We start from the raw sequence: 22732 nt of genomic DNA on the forward strand, positions 1-22732 counted from the left end.
TTGATTTAAAAATAAAAAAATTAAATTTACTCGTATTTAAAATCATGATTTACATCTAAAAAAATTTTAAAAAAATAAAATTGCATTGAAATTTAAAAGAGCAATCTTAAAAAGTTAACATCAATTATCAAATTTTAAAAAGAGCCTCCTAACATAGACAGGATAAAATAACCAATATAGTTCTATTGGGCTTGAGTGTTGTGGAATCCACTTATTGGTGGATACAAAAAATCATGTTCCTTGCACATTATGTACGTCCTTGTCATTTTAAAAAATGATTAGTTTAAACGCACCATGACAAAGAAAGAGAGCGCCCCACGAAACCCCATTCTGTATGGTTCATTTCCATCACTTTTTTTTTTTTTGGGAGATAAATTCATTTTCGTCACATTTATTCCAGACAGCAACGTAACATTGAATATTCCCTTCATACTCCGCCAATCACGCTATCGTTCTACTACTTGGGCCTCATGGGCCTAACTGGGCTTAAAACAATGACAGTGGGACCAACATACATAGACTTCTGTGCGAGACTCTCTTGGAGCAATTGGTTTCTAGAGTCAGGCCCAAGAAATGAAATATTACTTCCGGTTCTTAATATAAGATTTTGTTTGACTTTTATTTTATCATAAATATAATACCTCGATTCACTTTATCTCTTATATTTATGCATTTTTTTCAAGGTAGTCCTTCTAATAATAGTAGTTCTAACCAATATACTTAATTAATAAGGATATTTTAAGAAAGACAATACCTATTTATTACAAATAATTAACTTAACTTCTTTTCTTAATCTCTTCAAATTAGTCAACTGGCTCTTATAATTAGGATCGGAGGTAGTATTAGTTTGGTGTTTGGATGAAACCAAACCATGATTTGAAGAATAACTTTTGGATAATAGCTTTTGTGAAGAACAGATTTTGAGAAAAAGTAATTCTGATAAAGTGAGAGTGTTTGGATAGTTGTTATCAGAAACAGTTTTTATATGTGTAAATTACTAAAAAAAAATAAGTTAATATGATAATTACATAAAAAATAGATTTTATAATATATTTTAATTTGAAGAAATAAAATTATTAATAATATATTTTTTACCAATATAATTAATAATATATAAGATAATGTAATTAATAAATAATTAATATGTGTATATATATATTTATAAAATATAAGATTAAATATGTTTATAAAAAAATAATTGAGAGGTGTTAAAGTCATATTACCATTTGAATCTACTCTGACAGGTACAATCATACTCTACAATTTGAGTCAGAAGCAGAATGAATTCACTTCTTTTGAAACCATGGTTTTGAGCTCCAAACCATGGTTTGTCAATTTCTTCTCATATTTGGCAAGTTTGGAACCCAAACCATGGTTTGAGTTCCAAAACTATGGTTTTGAAAGTTGCCCAAACATGCCCTTAGTCAGCCATCTACTAACAGTACTTGAATTTAATAAAAAAGACAAATCTATCACAACATGACAATTCTTAAAAAAAAGTGTCAACATTTAGCACTCAAAAGTGCCGTGACTTGAATTGCTTCTACTAACGGTACACATGTAGTTAAGAGATTTAACTATTATTTTAAGGACGAAAGGCAGTATAATGCAAAAACACATAATAAAAGGGGGAAAATTGGGGTGAAAAAGTCGCCCATTAGATATTTTATTGGCGAGGAGAGCCTGGTAAATTTTTATGCACAAAAAGTATGATGATATATAAATTTTATTCACAAAGGGTTTCCATACTTTGATTTAAGGCCGCCTCATTAATAAAATTTTCAATGAAACGCTTTTTTCCCAATTTTTTCAGAAGTATGAAAAGTTTCTGAACTAAAATAATTTCAAAATGAAAGAGATGCAAGAACTATTTTGTAGGAATTTAATTTTAAGAGATGCAAGTAAATATAAAAAAAATAAATTAAATAATTGATTAAATTTGTATTTAATTAATTGATTGATTCATTGAAACGGAACGGGAGCATCAATCTATTTTTTTTGACTTGGTCAGTAGAGGCTCTTCTTGGCACAAGAGTAGTAGCGCTGGAAGTGGTTCCTGAAATTTATACAAGGCTTTTTTCACGGTTTAGTCTTGAAGCGAAAAAGAAAAACCTGATTTACCAATTTAAAAGGCCTTCTTAAGAAAATAAGCATTTTAAATAGGCCTAGGTACAAGGCTTTAAAGACCTTAAACAAGAGATTTATGTATAACCAGAGTTTAATATTATTGCTGCAGCAAAATGTCAAATACAAGAAGCCAAACCAGAGGCTAAACAAGGGATGAAAACAAAGGAAACAATACCAGAACCACATTCGTGTTCGACTGTGTTCTGGTTTTGCCAACCTCAATATGAGAAAGAAAACACAGAAAAAGAACAGAGATAGAGGCCACGTTCACATAACGTCTGAAAGAAAGCAACACAGAGAAAGAAGTCAAATGTTTGAATCTTTATTGAGAAATGCTTGCAAGGTACAATTATTCAAGTGAAAAAAACTTAAGATGCCTATAAACAAACACAAAAATGTTAGATACAGTGTTGATGATCACGCCAAATATCTATAGGTGCTAGAGTTGTCTGGATCCCTTTCTAGATAGTCTTGATCAATGAGACTATCAATTCGCCTCTTGATTAATTTCACATCAGGCTTAAACATACGACTCAACATCTCCACACATTCCAGAACCAATTGTTGATGCCCCAGAACTTTCCTGCTCTTCATAATCCTCACAACCGCAGCATCAATGGCATGTCTCCTATCTTTGTTCACATCTTCCACCACCTTTTTCGTGTCATCGATCGGCGGAATTGGGATCCTTATCCTCCTCATCCGATCTGTAAATCCCGAGTTGAACTCAAAAGTATCGTTCTGAGAAATAGTTTTAGTGTTTGGCTCCTTAGAAAGAATCTTGTATTTTGCACAGGATAGGGAATGAAGTACACGAACCAGATCTTCATGGGATAAGTCTAAATGACCCATAATCTCTGAGTAACTTAACTTGTCTGCATCGTTGAACAGCATGAGAGCAGCAGCTTGATAAGTTGAAACTATGAGTTCAATGGTTTTCTGTTGGAATTTCGCATTGATGTTGCAAGTACCCATGGAGAAAATCCATGAGAGGTTCCTGTTTTTCGTTTTGGATTCGTAGAAAACCTTGAAAGATTCCACGCACTTGACCATTCTGAAGGGAGATTGAGGCCAGAAGACCTGTAACTAGGCCAAAATGTAGTGGTAAGAACAGTAACTGATAAGTCAATTCCAGTATCCAAGTGTGGATTCTCATCGACACATTGCTTATAGCTTTTTGATTTTCCCTTGCTATCACCAAGTCCGTCATCATCCCCTCCATCTTTGAAGTAAAGTGAGCACCAAATTGCTGCTTCAATTTGCACACAAGAAGTTTTTCATGATCCTCATTGGCACTCCGATCATGAAGTAGCCGGCGACCAAACTTTTTCCGGTAAAACTCAGCAAACAAATCCTTATCGCTGTTATATACCAGAAGATTCACCACCTTCTGTAGGGTTCCATCTATTGCCTCATCACTTAGCTTCTCACTTCCACCACCTTTCTTAAGAACATTGTCACAATATGCAGCAACAAGTTCCGCACTTGGAATCCCAGCAATGCTTTTATTGCAGAACAATTCAAAAGCTTCTTTTAATGCCTTGTGGAAGATAATATTATTCTTAAAGCAATCTTTAACATATGCCATATACCTATCATGAAGCCCTATGAATTTTCTAACAATATCAATGACCTGTTCCTGAACATTTGCCTGATTATTAGAAGCTTCTTCAGCCTGTTGGACCAATATCATACCCTCGGCTGTAACATGCTGCTTGAATATACTAGCAATGTGGTCCAAACCTTTGGGTATTTCATGGTATAATCTGTAAATTCTGGAGAGATCTTCCACCTTATCATCTCTGAGCAACACACGGCAACCAGAAATCTCCTTCTCAAGTAATTGGGTTGCGTGGGTGACAAGCAACTCATGTTCAGCTCTCTGTACTAATTTCTTCTCTGTGCTGGAGTGTAAGTAACCAGCGTCACCAACTCTATACCTTTCCCTCTTCAAGTATTCCTCAGCCTTGAGCATATAATCCGGGCACGAGTCACCGGCGATCCAATTCGCCACCTTTCTTGCATAGTAAGTAGAAGTATCACGAAGCATCTGAACTTCAAAATCCTGCACATAATGATCCATTTCACCCATGCCAATCTCAACGTATATATGAACAACATTCTTGAACAGCGATCGATCAATCTGCTCTCCCTCACGTTCTCGATGGATTAGAGAGATCAAAGCATCTGTAACCTTAACCTTCACCTTGTTGAATGCTAAATCTCGGAAACAAGAAAGTGCAACAGTTTTGAGCGAAGGTAGAGAGTATCGTGTAATGTAATAGCGTTCGAGATAATGGAAGAAGCGTGAGAGCCATCTGGTCATAACTTTGTGGGAGTTCCATCTTCTGAGAAGATCTCTGAGTAAGAATTCATGGTGCTTCTCCCTTAAAGATGGCAACACAGTGGATCTGAGGTAGTCATCGAAAGTGTGTTTGTATCTCTCGTAAAGCTCTCTGGAATATTCATATGGTGCCCTTTGGGTACACATGTTGTAGATTGTAGTGTAGAGACTCATGTATTCCTCTGCAGTGAAAGGCTTTTCTGGAGAGTCTTCCAGAATATTCTCCAGCTTTGTGATTCCCTTCTGCATTTGGTTCCATCCTTGTTCCAGCTCAATGGGCTTTCGATCCGTTCCTAGAAACACAAATTTTCATCTTGTTCTTCAGTTCGATATTAATAAGGAAATATTTGTTAAAATTAAATTTTAAAATCAAACTAAACTATGCATATTAGAATCATGATCCTATTATTGCAAATTATTCCACCGTCATCATCTGAAATAATCCCTTATTTCTATCCCAGTCAAACCAAATTATCTCTTCGGCATGATTCTATTGCAAAATATTAGCAAACTGAAAGCATTGAAAAAAAACAATTTAAAAAACTTTTTTTGTGGGGCCAACGAGTGTCATTTTAACTTCAAGTAAAGTTTTCTCATCCTCGTCAAGTTCTCAGAGTTTCATAATTTTCAGAATCGTTTCTATTTATACAAGTATATGGAAGAAACCGATGTGATTGAGAACATAGAACCAATCAAAAACAGAACATTCAACAGGAAATTAATTGAAAATAGAGAAATAAAGCATACAAATTAACAAAATAAATGTGTCAGAGTCTGAATTGTAAAGAATGAAACCACGGAGCATTAAAGAGAAGAAAGAAGAAGAGGAAAATTTAATTTAATATGATAATCGTACCTTTAGAATGCATTTTTCACAATTTTTTCTTAGTCCTCTGATTCTCTTTGTGAGGTTTGAGTTTTTTGCATACTCCTCTCACGACCTCACCCCTATTTATAAATAATTTAGAACTTTATGTTTTTATTTGTACGAGGAAAAGAGATTTAAAAAATTTTAGATGAGAGATTATTATCGAAATCCTTTTAGATATTATTGATTATTTTAATTCTTTCTTGCCATCAATTACTTTAATTTGTCAAGAATAGGGAGATCCGAGATCCTGCTATCCTTTTTTTTTTTTTTATCATTATTTTCCCCCTCAGTCTGCCTTAAAATTTTTAGAGGATAATCTACCCCACAAAAATCTCATATATGGAGATAAGTAATATATATTATTTTAAAATTTTCCACACTCGGCCCCTAATTTAACATATTTATGTGTTTCATTTAAAATTGAATAATCCTCTAGATATTTAACTCTCTCCCGCTTTTCTTTTATCACTTTTTCATTTTTTTTAAATTCATATTTAAATATATTTTATTGTTATTTTAAATTTTAGTATTTTTTACCTTCCATTCAAATTGTTTGGATGAAATATGATATTCACGCTGCCACCGGTAAATCTCAGATGAGAGATTCTTAAAGCCCTTTTAGATATTAGTATTTTCCTTAATTTGTTAAGAAAATAGGGGGACCACCATGCCATTATAATTTTTTTTATTATCATTATTTTTTTATCTCCTTAATCTCTTTAAAAATCCTTAGATATCCTTTTTTGAGGAGAAGAAACGGAGATAAAAAACGAAGGGAGAATACAGATTCTTGAACTTTCTAGTTACGTGGAATTTTCATGCTGCTGGGTTACAAAACAGTTAGTTCTATCTCCCCTTCTTCTTTCATCACTTTTTGATTTGATATTCATATTTATGTTTTAGCTTAAATAATGAAAAGGTGGGTGTGGTTTACTCTAAGCTTTTATGTCATGTAATAAAACAGAGAGCAGAAAAAAAAAATACTCTTCCTTTTACACTATAAAGTAGGTCTTATATTTAAGACTGAGGAGTATTAAAATTTTGGGCTAAGATATTTTAAAATAAAAGATATATTGATAACAAAATAGAAATTTATATACTTTTTTTTAGAATAGGAAAATTTAATAGACATCCAGTCTTAAAATATACTACCTCCAATTCTTAATATAAGAATTAATTTGATATTTAATTTGGTTCTAATCAAATTGTAATTCTAATAATATATATGATTAATAAAAATATTTAGGAAAGAATACTTATTTATTATAAATAACTAACTTAACTAATTTTTTTAATATACTGAAATTACTCAATTAATTTTTATATTAAGCACAGAAAGTAGTATTTAAAAAATTGAAAAAAAATCACATGATAATGATAATCCCATTTCAAAATAAGTAGCGAAAAGCATCCAAGGTTGCATCAACGGTCTTCTATATAACGCTTGGCTTGAAAAAATGTGAATACCTTTTTTTAAAGTTGGAAAGGAAAACGAAAAAGATTAAGTTACATTCAATTTCTGAAATATTTTATCATCAGATCCTTTATAATTTCTAAAGTATTTTTTTAATATTAACAGAATCTTTAAATATTTTTTCTGTAATTTTTGATGCATCTAATAAGTATTTTTCTAGTAACATTCCCTAAAAAAAATTGAAGTGTTCATTGCCGTTGGAAAAAAATATTTTAGAATTCAATAAATTATAAATTAATTTAAATATTAAAAAATACCTCGCAATTCATGCTAAAATCGAACCGTTCAAAAGGCAGATGAATCAAGAATCAGTGGTGATGATTGGGCCCCACGTTATGCAATCTTTTGTCCGTTTTAACAGACAGCGTTGTAACTTTCGACTTTGCAGTGTAAAAAAGTAACAGCAAAAGAGATGATGATCTCCAAATCAAATCCTGCGTTGCGTGTCTTAGGATTCTTCTTCGCCCACACAGCCTAAATGCAATTTCGCTTCCATGATTACTACCCTTTACCACACAGTTTCCCTCATGATTCATCTCTCCCACAGTAATATCTCTTTCCCTCTTTATAACTCCCTCCATTTTTCCTGAATCTCATCACCTCCATTTCTTGCTTCTCTCGTCTCTCTCTCTCTCCCCCCTTTCACAATAAAAACTTCGTACTTTGTCCACAAACAGCCATGGCCGAGGAGGCTTCAAAGACCACAATGGAAAAAGTGGGGCTTGATGATGTTGCAGAAACTCAACCACACGCAAAGAATCTGCCGGTCTGATTTGTTCAAGGAAGAGAGTACCAAAGTTTCTGATCTTCCCGATCATGAGAAGAAGGCTTTCCAAGATCTTAAGCTCCTCGTCCAACAAGCACTGGACAACCATCTCTTCTCGGATTCTACCAACCAGTCTCAATCCAAACAGCAAAAGCCGGACACTCCTGTAGTTGAAAAGACCAAGGACAAGAAAAGAGAATCAGCCGAGGAATTATCTTCCGAACCGGCTCCTAATGTGCCCGGAGATGAACCTACGGAACCCACAAAAGCAGAGGAAGAAACAGACAAGACAGAACCTGCCCAGGTTGTTGTTCAGGACCATGAAACAAAAGCCATGGAAGCCATCAATGAGAGCGTCTCAACTGTCTCTACCTCTGTTTCAAAGGCAGAGGCAGAAACAAAAGAAGCCAAAGAGGAAAAGGAAAAGGTGTCCATCTGGGGGGTACCATTGCTTGCAGATGAAAGGAGCGATGTGATTCTGCTGAAATTTCTGCGAGCCAGAGATTTGAAAGTGAAGGAAGCATTCACCATGATCAAGAACACAATCCGGTGGAGAAAAGAGTTCGGAATCGAGGAATTGGTGAATGAAAAGAACTTGGGTGATGATTTAGAGAAGGTGGTTTTCATGCATGGCTTTGACAAGGTGGGGCACCCAGTGTGCTATAACATCTATGGGGAATTCCAGAACAAGGAGCTCTACAAGAAGACATTTTCCGACGAGGAAAAGAGAGACAAGTTCCTGAGATGGAGAATCCAATTCCTGGAAAACAGTATCAGGAAACTGGATTTCACCCCAGGGGGAGTATCCACCATTGTTCAGGTCAATGACCTCAAAGATTCTCCTGGACCTAGTAAGTGGGAACTTAGACATGCTACCAAACATGCTCTTCATTTGCTCCAAGACAACTATCCTGAATTTGTAGCCAAACAGGTACCACTGTAAATTTCATATACCTTCTTATATAACATCCTCAGGTAATTCGATTAAAGTAAAAGGTGTTCAAATTTTTTTAATGCAGGTGTTCATCAATGTGCCGTGGTGGTATATGGCAGTGAATAGGATGATAAGCCCTTTTCTGACCCAGAGAACAAAGAGCAAGTTTGTGTTTGCTGGGCCTTCCAAATCTGCAGAGATCCTTTTAAGGTAAGGATCAGAAGGTTCAAAATTTTTCATCTTCTTTTTCACATTCAGCTTGGAGATTTCAGTTTGTGGTTTGGCCGATGGATTTCAGATACATCGCAGCAGAGCAGCTTCCGGTCAAGTATGGAGGACTAAGCAAAGATGGAGAATTCGGAAATACCAACACTGTCACAGAAACTACAGTACGGCCAGCATCAAAACATACCGTGGAATTTCCAGTTACTGAGGTGGGTTTTTCCCATTGATCTTTTTCACCATAATAAGGAATCTTTCCTAGGATTCCTCTGTTTGTTTTAGTTTCCTAGACAGCTATCCATTCCATATAAGGACCACTTTGATGCTAAACATTAAAAAAAAAAAAAAAACCACGGCAGTTGACAAACCCGAAGCACTAAATTTCTCATCTATACTTATTATGGGTTTGCTAATTGATGATCCAAGTTTCTAACTTTTTTCCTTTGGGAATTATGCAGAAATGCCATTTGTTTTGGGAGCTGAGAGTAATAGGATGGGATGTGAGTTATGATGCAGAATTTGTGCCAAGTTCTGAAAGAAGCTACACGGTGATCATCCAGAAGACCAGAAAGGTTGCTTCATCAAACGAACCAGTGATCTGTGACAGTTTCAAGACTGGTGAACCTGGGAAAGTTGTTCTCACCATTGACAACCCAAGCTCCAAGAAGAAGAAGCTCCTGTACCGTTTCAAGAGCCAGCCTTCCTCTGACTGAAAAGGCTTGTCGTCAAGATTTTGAATATTGAGAATTAATTCTGTGGAATTATTGTTCTTACATGGAGGACACATTGCTCTGGTTATGTGTATGTAAAAATCTGAGGAAATATTTGTGGGGGATCTGTAATTTTGATACTGCATAATTTTGAACTGTCATGATCCCACTAGAAGATAAGAAAGGGATACCTAATCTAAGTGTTGTTGTGCTCGGCTTTATTATTTGCCTTCTTTCAGATGTATTTTGGTAGCCATGGATTGCCTGTGCCTTTGAATAAGCTATGTGTTTTGATTAAAGAAGCTTTGATCTGGATTTTTTGAGACAGAGAGGCTTTTTGAGGCTTTTAAGGTGGGAAAAGTGGGGTGCAAAATCGACGAGGTTGAGGTTGAGGTTGAGTGATTCTTTTATGAGACGAATAAAGACATGAAAAATATTTGATTAAAGATGCTCTGACGAAGAAAAGAGAAAGACGGAGGCGCAGGTTAAAGAGGCGACAACAGAACCTGAAAGTGATAGTTCAAATGCCGCAGCGTGTCTTCTTCCTACGGCGATGAATAGACAAAAAGATTGATCCAACATATTTTTGTCGTCAGATTGTAGCGCGGTGCGTTACAGCGATAAAGAAAGGAATTTAATTTATTTAACTATACTAATTATTTTTTTCTTAATGTACACAACCCAAAGGTTCCACCTTTTCTCGAGCAATATTCATTCCACAGGTCATCGTGGCTAATAACACCTCAAATATATTCCTAATTAACATATTCCCAAAATGTTGATGCAATTTTATGTTGTTGTACTAGTTCTAGTATTAAACATACTTGTCCGGTCTTTAATATAGAACTTAATTGTTGAGTAGGTTTTAATCTTAAATATAAGACCCATTTCTCATATTTATCAATTTTTTTCTAAATTACCCCTATACTCCCTTAATCATAATCAAGTAAGAGAAGAAGAGGAAGTATTAATAAAGATGATTATAGTATTTTAGGACAAATGTGTCACATTTTTTATAATTAACTAACTTACCTAACTTCTTTGATCTAATCAAATTAGTTAAATAGGTCTTATATCAAGGACCGGAGGAGTAATAGCTAATTTGATATTCAACTGGACCTCAAATATAAAATTTTGATTTATTTTATCTCTTATATTTATTTTTCCCCCCTCAAAGTAGTCATCATAGTTTAAAGGGTTTTCATTCTAATGCATATGATTAACAAGATATTTTGGGAAAGACAATACATATTTATTTATTATAAATTACAATTAATGTTCTTAATATTTTTAAATTATTTATTTATCTCTGATATTAACAACTGTATATAATTAGTATAGTTATTTTCATAAATATAGTTTTGATTTGATGGAATCATCACACTGGCCTTAATTTTTTCTCAAAATATCCGTGCGAGTTGCACCTCATGGCCTATGAAGGAGTTATGATCAATGTGGTCCCTGTAGGCCCAACCCACCCGAGATTCCCAAGCAAAGCATGTAAGCCCGAGCTCTTAGCTCTGAAACTCTACCATGACAAAAATACATAAACATTCATAACTTCGAAACTTGACATATAATATTTTGAATTTTCCAATGAGTACTTGGTTTATCAATATATGAATATTGGTAAAATAAAAATACAAGAAAGTTTAATACCATCTTTAATCCTTGACACTTGATTTCGTTTTGATTTTAGTTCCTAAAATTTGGAAGCAATGATTTTTATTATTGAAATTTAATCTCATTTTGGTCTTTGTTCGTAAAATTTAAAATCAATGGTTTTGGTCTTTGCGATTTGACTTCATTTTTGGTATGCGTATTGTAGTCTTTGGAACAGTGTTTTTAGTCCTAAAAATAAGAAGCAAAACTAAAACAAGATCAAATTTTAGAGATCAAAATCAACGATTTCAAATCTCAATGACTAAAATAATTTGTTTCAAATTTTAGAGACTAAAATCAAAATGATATCAAATTTCAAGAAGTAAATAATTATGGTATTAACCATGGAAAAAATAATAACACTTTTTCGGAAAAAAAAAATCAATCACAAATACTTCATTAAAAAAATCTTGGTTTATCAACATCAGATTGTGAAAGGCATAGTGCCCGTTTGGATTAATAGTGAACAACTGTGATTTTATATGATCGTGATTTTTATAAATGACATTGGTTAAAAGTAATGTTGGCTGATTATGATTTCTATTTGGATACTTTTGGTTATAAGTGACATTGAGAATATGGATTATGTTTGGATTCTATTTATTCAAATCACTAATAAACATACAAGTACAATAAGGGTAGAAAAGAGAAATATAATTTAATATAATTCTTATAATTAATGATTATTATTTAAATATAATTTTAATTTAACAATAATTATTAATAAGGGCAAATAGGAGAAATCCTTAATGTTGAAGCCTCTATGGTGATTTTCCAATCTCAAAGCTACTCCCAGTAGCTTATCCTCAAACTTGCGATTGGTACTAAATATTTCAAAAAATTTACCTAAACAGGATAAATAGACTCTATAATGACTTATTTGAGTTCAAACACGCTCACTTATGGGTGTTTGAATCAAAATCAAATCATGGTTTTAGAAGTGATTTTACGATCTACGAAATAAATATATGGAGAAGTTTATTTCGATTTGCTGAAAAGTGCTTCTGAAAACATTTTTCAAGGTATCCAAACATCCTCTTAGACTCCCGCCGCTCAACGAAACAAACACGTAGAGTAAGAACAAAAGGGGAAGTAAGCGGTGAGGTTGCAGCAGCAAAGGTGCGTGCATGCGGAGGATACATGTCGAGGAGCCCTTGAGCCAGCTCGTTTGTTCTCTCAGAATTCCCATGTCGGTCACATGACCGCCACCGAACAACCTAATGAACATACGTCTCTCGCGCTCTCTCTCTCTCTCTCTATATATATATATGCACACACACATATCACCACCATCTCCATCCTTCCTCTTATAAATTACACTGAAGTTGCACATTTACTATACAACTACTACTATGGAGAAGACTCGCGTTGCCTTTGCAGTTTGCTTCGTCTTGCTTCTTATCTTAACTTCTGGTATGTGATTTTACTCATGATCATGATAATTTTACAGTTATATATATATATATGATATATTGATGAGTGCATTGATATATATAATGCTGAAGGGATGGCGATGGAAACCCAGGCCATCTTTAGACACAAATGCCGGAAACCCAGCATAAGGTTCAAAGGGATATGCGTCGTGAACCGCAACTGCAACGCCGTCTGCCAAGGCGAAGGTTACATCGCCGGCGAGTGTGAAGGTGCTCGCCGCCGCTGCCTTTGTTCTGTCCAATGCTGATTTAATTTTCCCAACATCCATCATCAGATCACCACACCGCCGGTGCCGCCGTCATCCTCCTTTTATACTACTTTGTTCCAAATTAGTTATGCATGTACTGTTTCTCTGCGTCTTGTTGTGTAATCTTTCATAAATAAAATAAAATTTTATGTTAGAATTATCAATTAGGTGTGTTTTTTGTCACTAGACAACAAAACCTATGGTGCTAAGTTTTACTTTTCTATTATGCCGACGCCCCCTTTAGGTTTATCTTCATTAATGAAATATACTTATAGGCTTTGTAGTGTATGGTGCCATTTAATCTTCTTTTGATAATGGTATCGCAGGGTTACACATCTACATGTGTTGTCATTTGTCAGATTATTTCACAAGCTGCCAATGACATGTGAGGGTATAAAAGCTCTTCTCTATGTCAAATATGTATAATGTCGCTCTCTAAATATAGGCATCCTTTCGGTGATAATTAAAAAATACTATTTCGGTTTTAAATATAAGACCTATTTTGTAATAAAAATTACACTATAAAATAGATTTTATATTTAGAGTCGGAGAAGTATTAATTTCCTACATTGTAAAGGACTAACTCCTTCTACTAAATCTAATTTTTTTAAAGTAAAGAGTTATTTTTCCATTTATTAGTAAGCTTCGTTTCTTTGGGTATGGGCCTTTAGAGTTCGAGAGGGCCCAATTTTGAGCTTTTCCAATATTGGTCATGTACTCGCGCATGACAAAGTAAAAAGAGAGAGAGACAAAAGCGGAAGCAAAACTGACACGAATTAAACAGATAGGGAAAAAAAAATATACGGCCTCCTGTCCTAATTATAAGATCTAATTGACTAATTTAAAAAATTAAAAAAAAAGTTAAGTTAGTTATTTGTAATAAATAGGTATTGTCTTTCCTAAAATATCCTTACTAATTAAGTGTATTGGTTAGAATTACTATTATTAAAAGGACTATCTTGAGAAAAAATATATAAATATGAGAGATAAAATGGATTAGAATCTTATATTTAGGACTAAAATAAAAATCAAACAAAGTCTTATATTAAAGACCAAAAGTAGTATTAGAATTCAAAGATGCCATAGAATTTGCAGGGAAAGTAGTAATAAATAATATAATTAATGTTGAAATTTATAAGAAAGAAGGGATCCGATTCGGGAAATCAGACAGGCAGGGGTTGGTAAAAGCCTAAAAGGACGATGAAAAGAGGAAGAAAATATAGATGTCAATCATGGGAAGGCAGGGTTGGAAACAAAGGAACAAGAATAATGTGTGCAAGAAACAAAAAAAAAAGATGCCCTTTTTAATGATTTAAATAATTATGGAATATTTTTACAGGCCACGTGGCGCTGAATAGTTGTCATAGAGGGTGGGGGCGTGTCTTTGAATTTGATTGCCAGTATTTGAGACTTCCTAATCTCACGTTGTCGCGTGGGCCCGCTGTAGAAAATCCCTCAGCGGCGATAGTCACACACAATTATTTACTCTCCTGCTCATAGTCAGACATATGCATACTACCGTGCCACCTAAAAAAATCAGACCCCTTAATTTATTTATTGTTAATAATTACTTTCTAAAAAGAAAAAAGGAAAAGAAAATCATGTTTCAAAGCATGACCGTGAGTGGCAATGGCATGATTGATTCGGTTGAATTCTTCTCATGATTTGAATTTGGAAAAACTCTTTTTTATTTTAACAATGTAAGAGAAGGAACCCGTACACCCATGACACAAATATACCCACTTCAATTTTACTATGCGGTACTACTTCTGATTTTTAATATAAGAGCTAATTTAATTTTTAATTTGGTTCTAAATATGATATCCCAATTCACTTTATCTCTCATATTTATTCATTTTTTCCTCAAGATAGTTCTTATAGTAGTTGCATATGTTAAAAATTTAATTAAATGGTAATCTAACTAATACACGATTAGCAAAAGTATTTTAGGAAAAACACCATATAATTATTACAAATAACTAACTTGACAAACTTTCTTAATTTAATTAAATTAGTATAATATAAATCCACAACCTCGTTTATAAAGGGAGGCATATATGAGGCGTCATTTGATTAGTTATAACTCATAAGCTCTCTGATTACACGGAGAGATTAAATTGAATAAATTGAATTTTAATATTAAGGATTAAGTTGTATTTGAGTTAAAAATATAAAAGTTAGATGCTTGATTTTTTGTTCTTTCTCATTAACGGACGTTCTCCAATATGAAGATTCCTCGATAAATTTGTCTAATTTTTTGCTAAAGAACTTTGTTGAAATTAAGAAATTTAGTTAAAATTAGTTCATGCTATTAAAATTTTAAAATTATTGTTAATATTCTTTGTGCATTGTGACTTGTGAGGGTTACATTCTTCACTTCTATTCATACCCTATCCCTTCCTTACACCTTGAAATAGTATCGTGAGGCTATTCTCAATAATTTTAAACACTAATTTTTCTGAGACAAAGTTGGTAGGTTAAATACCTTGAGCAAGGATGATTTTATAGCAAGCACTAGACAGAATATAAAATATTATTTAAAAAAGGACATGAATATGTGAAATACTGAAATAAACAACATATTAGAATTTAAATTTTTTTAAAAAATATTTTTTGGAGAGAATCCAAAAAATATATTTTGATTTCAAAATTTTAAATTAGTCTTATTCATTACACTTTAATAATAATTGACAAAATTTAAAAAGAAAATAATAATATATTTTTGTAGTCATTCTTTATTTGAGATTTTAAAACTTAAAAAATATATATTTAAATTTTTGCTTTTTTTTTTATACTTTTTTTGTTCAAGTTTACAAATGTTTTTTAGTTGGCAGAGGATGTGGGCCCACCAGCTACAATTGATGAGGTGGGAAAACCGTAGAAAAAGGGAAGTGGGTTACCAACCTCAAAAAGATTCCTCCACATAATAATCATATTATTTTGCTCAAGTGCTTCTAGAAGCCCTTTCAACCTTACCAACCTTCTTCATCAAAGCCGGCTCCAAATAATTCACCATCTTTTATAATACTCCTCCGATACTTAATATAGGACCCAATTCTTGAGTTGGTTTTGATCTTAAATATAAGGCCCATTTTTCATATTTATCAATTTTCTCTAAATTACCCTTATAGATACTCTTTCAACTATAATCAAGTAAAAGAGGGAAGAGAGGTATTAAGAAAGATGATTATGGTGTTTTGGAAAAAATGTGTCATTTTTCTTATAATTAACTAACTTACCTAACTTCCTTAATCTAATCAAATTAGTTAAATGGGTCTTATATTAAGGACCGGAGGAGTATATCCTTATTAGTTTGACATTTATTACATAAGACTCTAACCCTGTATCAGATCATAACCGTAATAGCAATAATAAAACAAAAAATATTGCTATTTTAACTAGCTAAATAGTACTCCCACCTTTTTTTTTTAAATAAGCAATAATTACTATTCTTTTTCCTGTCTCTAAATAAAAATAACATTTATAAGATGTTTTAAATTTTTGTACTAAATTTTTTATTTCACCCCTATTAAAGACTTATTTTAATAGTTATTATATTTATTTTTTGTTTCCTAAAACATCATTTTCTAAATAATAAATGTTCTAAAAATTATATTTTGATATAATCTCTCCAGTACACATGCTCTCTCTTTCATTAATTTTCTTTGTCATAATAATTTTTTAAATTTTTTTCTTATACTCTTTCTCCCTATAAATAAAGGTATTTTGAACAAAATTTTTTAATTTTTTACACATTTATTGTGCTTGATTAATTTTAACTAACTTTTTTATCTATATGATTTAGTCTAAAGTTGCTTATAAAAAAATAAAGAGAGTAGTTTGGTTGGCGTGATTTGAAATTTGAGCCTAAATTTGTCCTTAGAATTGTGTGATGTTATATATTTTAATTAAAAGGGAAAATATGTAAATCTCAATCATGGAAGGTAGGGGAGAAGTTAGTTAATGAGGTGGACCTGAATTGACAAGCTGGGGTAAGTGGAGCAAGTTGAGAAAGAAAAGCTTCTAGAATTCTTGGTTATTAGTAGCAAACAAATATTGAAAATAATTAGTGAATTGGACACAGAGTAGCGAGTTCGAAGACCATTCACACCTAAACAAAATTCAAAAGGAATCAACAATTTATTAATTAAAGATAATGGTCATAAAATTGAGTGAATTTTTGTGAACCTACTTGTACCAAACTTATCTGGGGTCACTAAAATCTCTCCTTTGGTTCGCCACAGACCTTTTATTATTATTATTATTATTATTATTGGCCACAGCCTTTAGCTTTCCATGGATTTCACAATTCTTCTTCTTGTCCTTTGAGGTCACTTTCTATTCCTTCCAAGTTCCGTTTTCAGTTATTAATGTGATTAAATGTTTTGATGGTTTAAATGTGATTTCATTAAACCTGATATTGTTATCACTCTCTCCCATCCTAAATATAGAAGTTAGTTGGGGTAGTTACTTTGATTTTAATCAATTTTATCTTCTAAGTTTATAATTTTTTCCCAAACTATCTTTATATTGACTGCATATATGAGAGGGAGTTTTCATTAATGGAGTAATGATGAAAAGGGATTTTTTAAAGAAACCAATATACATTTAAATATTCATAAATTAATTATTCAGTTTCTATATTTAGATTCAGATCAAATGTTATTTAAGTAAAGGTTAATTAAGTACATACTATGGCTTGATCATGCAAAGGTTATTAAAAATGTTAAAAAGGAGAAAATGTCTCACTAGTTGTAGATATAGAAGCTGATGAACTTGTCGGAATGCGAGGTGATCCCAATAGAAGTCAAGGTAGATTTGAGCAGAACTGAAAAATTTAGAAGAGACTTGGAATGATTGAAACAGATTGAAAAACGGGTTGCATACTTGCATTAGAGAAGCCAAAATACGAAAAAAAAAAAAATAGGAAAATCAAATTTATGATCAACGACAACAATCACATTGTTAATATACTTTAATTGGATAATTAATAAATAAAAAATTCCTATGTTATACCAATAAAATGAAGAGAGAATCCCATAAAAAAGTTCAAAATTGCTAAATTCTAAGCAAAGAACTCTTACAAAAATGTGTTATTATTACATATCAAATGTTGTCAAAACCTATTAAAGTGTGAGAACCAAACCTAATTTAAGATTTAGTAATTTTAAACTTTTTTTGTAGTATTCTTTTAATAATAAATCATGATAGACCAAATTTATCTGTTCATTTGTCTTCTTTCTTTTTTTTTTGCCGATAGGTTTTTTAGCAGAAACTTAAATTTGTTTTGTTTCTCTAATTTTAAAATCTAATGATATAGTTAAGTGAGAAATGCTCCATAGCCTTTAGACATGGTCGAAAGCTTAAATTGTTGATAGGAAGAAAGGCACGCTATGAAATCTAGATGCTAGCTCCATAGCCTTTAATGTGTTTTTCTTGTGTTATCAAGCTGATTGAATACTCTAATACTAGATGCTACTGCCTATTTAAGACCCAATAATGCCCTATTTTTATACTGCATAGTTGTAGATATTTAATTTTAAAGTGATTTAAATAATACCAATAGAGTTGACGTAATAGAAAGAACAACCCCTTCACAACATAACACAGCAAACTGAAATTTGGTTATGATCCAGAGAGATACCTATATATAAACTACCTACAGTTCTTAATATAAGATTTTATTTGATTTTTATTTTAGTCCTAAATATGATATTTAAATCCACTTTATCTCTCATATTTATGTATTTTTTCTCAAAGTAGTCTTTCTAGTAATGATAGTTTTAGCCAATATACTTGATTAATAAGGATATTTAGGAAAGATAACATATATTTATTTCAAATAACTAACTTAACTTCTTTCCTTAATCTTTTCAAATTAATCAACTAGCTCTTATAATTAGGACCGAAGGTAGTATATATATGCAGCACCTCAATATATCTCAAATTAATTTCAACTATTAAAGTTACTACTAATAAACTTTACAAACATATCAAACAAATCACAAGGAAAATATTACCAAAGCAGGGTAGGAATATTTTTTTTTTTATTGAATTTAATAATAAACCTCATAAAATTTGGTGATAATGTGAGATTAAATTTGTATATATATTAAAAATATGGAAATTTGTCACAAAAAAGTGGAGGGAGAGACCCGAAAAGTAGAGCTACCTACCAAATCCGGCACTAACTCAAATTGTAACCGCTCGTCTTCCTCACCAACTCGGTCAAACCCACAAACACACAGAAACATGACATTCTCTCTCCCTCTCTCTGATAGAAAAGTGGTCCCGAGTCAATAGCACCTCTTGCTTCCTTCCTTCATTGTTGCCTTCCCACCACCACCACCTCCCATTTATATTCCTCTCTCCCTCCTTTTCTTCTCTTGTCCCCCCATTTTCTCTCCTACTTTCCCCCCCACTTTCCCTCACCTTCTCTCTTACCAAACACCCCCCAACCAGCCATGGGCAGATCTCCCTGCTGCGAAAAACAACACACTAACAAAGGCGCTTGGACCAAAGAAGAAGACCAACGCCTCATCAACTACATCACCCTCCACGGCCAAGGCTCCTGGCGATCCCTTCCCAAAGCTGCCGGTACCCTATTCTCTCTCTCTCTTTTCCTCCTCCTTCTCTCTCTCTCTCTATATATATGTATCTATGTATCTATATAGGCTGTTTGGTCATGATTCACGTATCTTTCATTCGAGTCTTACATGGATAAATATATGTGTGTGTTTGTGTAGGTTTGCTGAGATGTGGGAAAAGTTGCAGACTCAGATGGATTAATTATCTGAGACCTGATCTCAAGAGAGGCAATTTTACCCAAGAGGAGGATGACCTTATCATTAATCTTCACAGCTTACTCGGCAACAAGTATATACGCCTAATCCTTTCTCCTTCTTTGATTTCTTTTTCCCTCCCATCTGTTTCAATTTTCATCCAAAAACCCCCCATCAGAATCCAGTACTGCGAATCTATATGTGGTGATCAGTTGCTGCTTTTCGAAGTGACAAAAGTGATTTTATTCATACTTTCCATCTCTTGTATATATCGGCATCTTGTTCTTCCATCATATCCTATTTCAAATTCTGACATGGGGTTGATTTTGATCTCTATTCCCCCCCCCCCTCTCCTTTTTAACGTTTTTCTCATCGGTTTCTTTTCTTTTGCGAATTTCTAGGTGGTCTCTCATAGCAGCTAGGTTACCGGGTCGAACCGATAACGAGATCAAGAACTACTGGAACACCCACATCAAGCGCAAGCTCTACAGCCTGGGAATAGACCCTCAAACTCACCGTCCACTTACGGCCACCACCACAGCAACCGTCGCCGCCGCCACAGCACCGAGAGCTACCACCCCGGCGATCAGCGGTAACAAGAGAAGTAGCTGCAGCAGCCAAAACAACCCTAAAGTTAAGCTAGTCTCATCAGGAGAAGATTCAACTAGCAATAGCAGCAGTGGGATTACCACAGACGAATCAGCAAGTTCTGATAATCATCATCATCATCATCATGATCATGAACTCAACTTGGAGCTCTCCATAGCTCTTCCTTCTTCCTCTAACAACAACAAAACCCTCGTCGTTCGCCCCTCCTCCGTCTCGGACAGCTTAAAACGACAACGACGTGATGAAGTGTGTCTGTGTTACATAGGGTTTCAGAGCATTGGTGGTAATAATCAAGCGTGTAGGTGCAAAGCCTTGATGATGGATGCTTGTTCAGTAATTACTACTGCACCTACTTCTTCTACCGATGCTGCTACTTCATCAGACAATAACGTTTACAGATTTTTCACTCCCTTGAATTCTTAGACACTGCTAGCTAGTCTAAGTATATATAGCAGAAAATTCCCAAAGCTAATGATAATTACTTACTGTAATGTTTTAGTTATGTTTTGTTAGAAACATGCAACTACATAATGGAAATAGCCTTATCATGCACTCACTTATCTCCTAACTCTTGCCCTTGTCGCTTCAAAGTTCAACTGTTAGATTTTGTATGTCATCTTTTTCTTTTTCTTACTTTTTCCTCATTGTTTTAAGAATATAGGCATTTATAGCATAGATTAGCTACCAAATGATTAAGAATTATCATCATTTAATCCTCTGTATGCGGGCGCTCGCACATATATCCCACCCACCACCTGTTTCGGTTAAGAATGTTGAATTACTATAAAGTATAAACCCATATGTAGCACTCCTCTGATTCTAAATATAAGATCTATTTTACAATGCAATTTATATTTAGGACTGGAGGAGTAGTAACTAATTATAATTAAATTGTAATTCATATTACACCCTCGATCTTCTTCTGTCCTTAACATATAAGATTTAATTATTGAGTTGATCTTAGTTTATTTTTTATATTTATCAATTTTTTTAAATTACTCCTATTAATACTCTCTCAGCTACAATCAAGTAGAAGAGGAAAGGAGAATATTGAGAAAAATAATTATAGTGTTTTAAAAAATAAAAACATGTCATATTTTCTACCATTAACTAACTTATCTAATTTTCTTAATTTAATAAAATTAGTTTAATAGATTTTGCATTAAGGACTAGAGGAGTGATATTTTGATTTTGATGAAGAGAATATTTAATTTCAATATTTTCATAATGTTTTACGAGATAAATACGAGAGAATTTTTTCTCGTAGAATACCAAAAAAAGTGAAACCAAGCTATTACTAACTCTTAAATATTCTTTCTTTTGCTATTTATATCTATATGTGTTGATATATGATTTACGATAAAACTTTGAACTTTTTTTGTGTGATGGGCATAGTATTTATCGGAGAATAATTTTAATAAGTTCAAGCTAAGAAGCTGCTCCTCCGATCCTTAATATAAGATCCATTTAATTAATTTGATTAGATTAAGAAAGTTAGGTAAGTTAGTTAATTATAAGAAAGTGACACATTTTTTCTAAAACACCATAATCATTTTTCTTAATACCCTCTTTCTCTTTTTTACTTGATTATGGTTGAGGGAGTATCCATAGGGGTAATTTAGAAAAAATTGATAAATATGATAAATGAGTCTTATATTTATGACCAAAATTAACTCAAAAATTGAGTCATATATTAAGAACCAGAAGAGTATATATCTATAGTACATGTATTCTCGCTGGCGCAAAAAATAAAAATAAAAATAAATGTATTCGGAGGGAGCATTAACTGGTCATGCATGTAGGAGAGAGTTGAATTAAATTTAAGGATAAATAATATACTGACTAAGTCACTTGTAACTAATTTATATATATAGCAATAAAATTATTCAAAAATACTAAATTTGCCATGAAATTTAAACAATTTTTAATATTACTCATATTATAACTACACTAAACTCTATTATTCTTTTTATTTTCTTACTTTTTCATTACTCTCATTAAATATAGACACTAATGAATGGGGAAAAAAAAAAACTTGATATCTCACGAAAAGGGAATAAAAACACTCCCTAGAAAGGATTAACATAGTACTTTGTACAGCTATGACACGAATTTGAATGCAGAAACCTACCATTTCTTGTCAGAGGAAGAAGACAAGTGAAAAATGAAAGGAACAGAAGACTGTATGATAATACATATATATATATATATATATATATCTGATGGTGAATGACCTTTCACCATTTAAAAATCACCATCTGCCCACCAACTCTCTGACCTTTCTTCTTTTTTTACTACAAATTTACCTTATAGAGTCATAGACTGAATAATTATGCGTCAATGTTTTGAAATTATCCTAATCATTCTCACCACAAACAAAAAGTAAACCAATTATAGATTCTTTCGTCCTTTGTTTTGTCTTTTTTCTTAAAATACGTAATTATAAAGAGCTTAAACTATTTTGCCTTCACCGTTTAAGTGATCAAATTAACGTTGTAGTAATATAATTAACCGGTGATAATTAAGGAATGTTGTAGATATAATTAAGTG

At 32.9% G+C, this 22732-nt stretch overlaps 2 protein-coding genes and 1 pseudogene across 3 annotated transcripts; 2 read left to right on the forward strand and 1 right to left on the reverse strand.

Annotated features, from left to right (window-relative positions):
- Positions 1 to 2544: 2544 nt before the first annotated feature.
- LOC114728456 (cullin-1-like) lies at positions 2545 to 7397 on the reverse strand (annotated as a pseudogene).
- LOC114727763 (patellin-3) lies at positions 7375 to 9747 on the forward strand. The gene is made up of 4 exons (XM_028914496.1): positions 7375 to 8513; positions 8602 to 8726; positions 8815 to 8950; positions 9197 to 9747. Exons 1-4 carry the CDS (start codon positions 7542 to 7544, stop codon positions 9449 to 9451), a joined length of 1488 nt encoding a protein of 495 aa, XP_028770329.1. The 5' UTR covers positions 7375 to 7541; the 3' UTR covers positions 9452 to 9747.
- Positions 9748 to 19225: 9478 nt separating this feature from the next.
- Positions 19226 to 20750, forward strand: LOC114728171 (transcription factor MYB8-like). Of its 2 annotated transcripts, XM_028915042.1 has the most exons (4): positions 19226 to 19388; positions 19538 to 19667; positions 19975 to 20099; positions 20127 to 20750. In XM_028915042.1, the coding sequence occupies exons 1-4, from the start codon at positions 19256 to 19258 to the stop codon at positions 20603 to 20605; spliced, it is 867 nt and encodes a 288-aa protein (XP_028770875.1). In that variant the 5' UTR covers positions 19226 to 19255; the 3' UTR covers positions 20606 to 20750. The 2 variants fall into 2 exon arrangements, with proteins under 2 accessions (XP_028770875.1, XP_028770866.1); XM_028915033.1 differs by having other exon boundaries at positions 19975 to 20750.
- The last annotated feature ends 1982 nt before the right edge of the window (positions 20751 to 22732 follow it).

This window comes from Neltuma alba, unplaced genomic scaffold (assembly GCF_004799145.2).
Source record: "Neltuma alba isolate B1F8T4 unplaced genomic scaffold, ASM479914v2 tig00002446_pilon, whole genome shotgun sequence".
Lineage (NCBI taxonomy): Eukaryota > Viridiplantae > Streptophyta > Magnoliopsida > Fabales > Fabaceae > Neltuma > Neltuma alba.

Bases quoted from the DNA above. Each gene is read 5' to 3' on its own strand.
- LOC114727763 (XM_028914496.1), top strand. From the start codon at position 7,542: ATGATGTTGCAGAAACTCAACCACACGCAAAGAATCTGCCGGTCTGAT. The intron at 8,514-8,601 runs GTACCACTGTAA...TTTTTAATGCAG, and splicing joins CTGAATTTGTAGCCAAACAG to GTGTTCATCAATGTGCCGTG. The intron at 8,951-9,196 runs GTGGGTTTTTCC...GGAATTATGCAG, and splicing joins TGGAATTTCCAGTTACTGAG to AAATGCCATTTGTTTTGGGA.
- LOC114728171 (XM_028915033.1), top strand. From the start codon at position 19,256: ATGGGCAGATCTCCCTGCTGCGAAAAACAACACACTAACAAAGGCGCT. The intron at 19,389-19,537 runs GTACCCTATTCT...GTGTTTGTGTAG, and splicing joins ATCCCTTCCCAAAGCTGCCG to GTTTGCTGAGATGTGGGAAA. The intron at 19,668-19,974 runs GTATATACGCCT...GCGAATTTCTAG, and splicing joins CACAGCTTACTCGGCAACAA to GTGGTCTCTCATAGCAGCTA.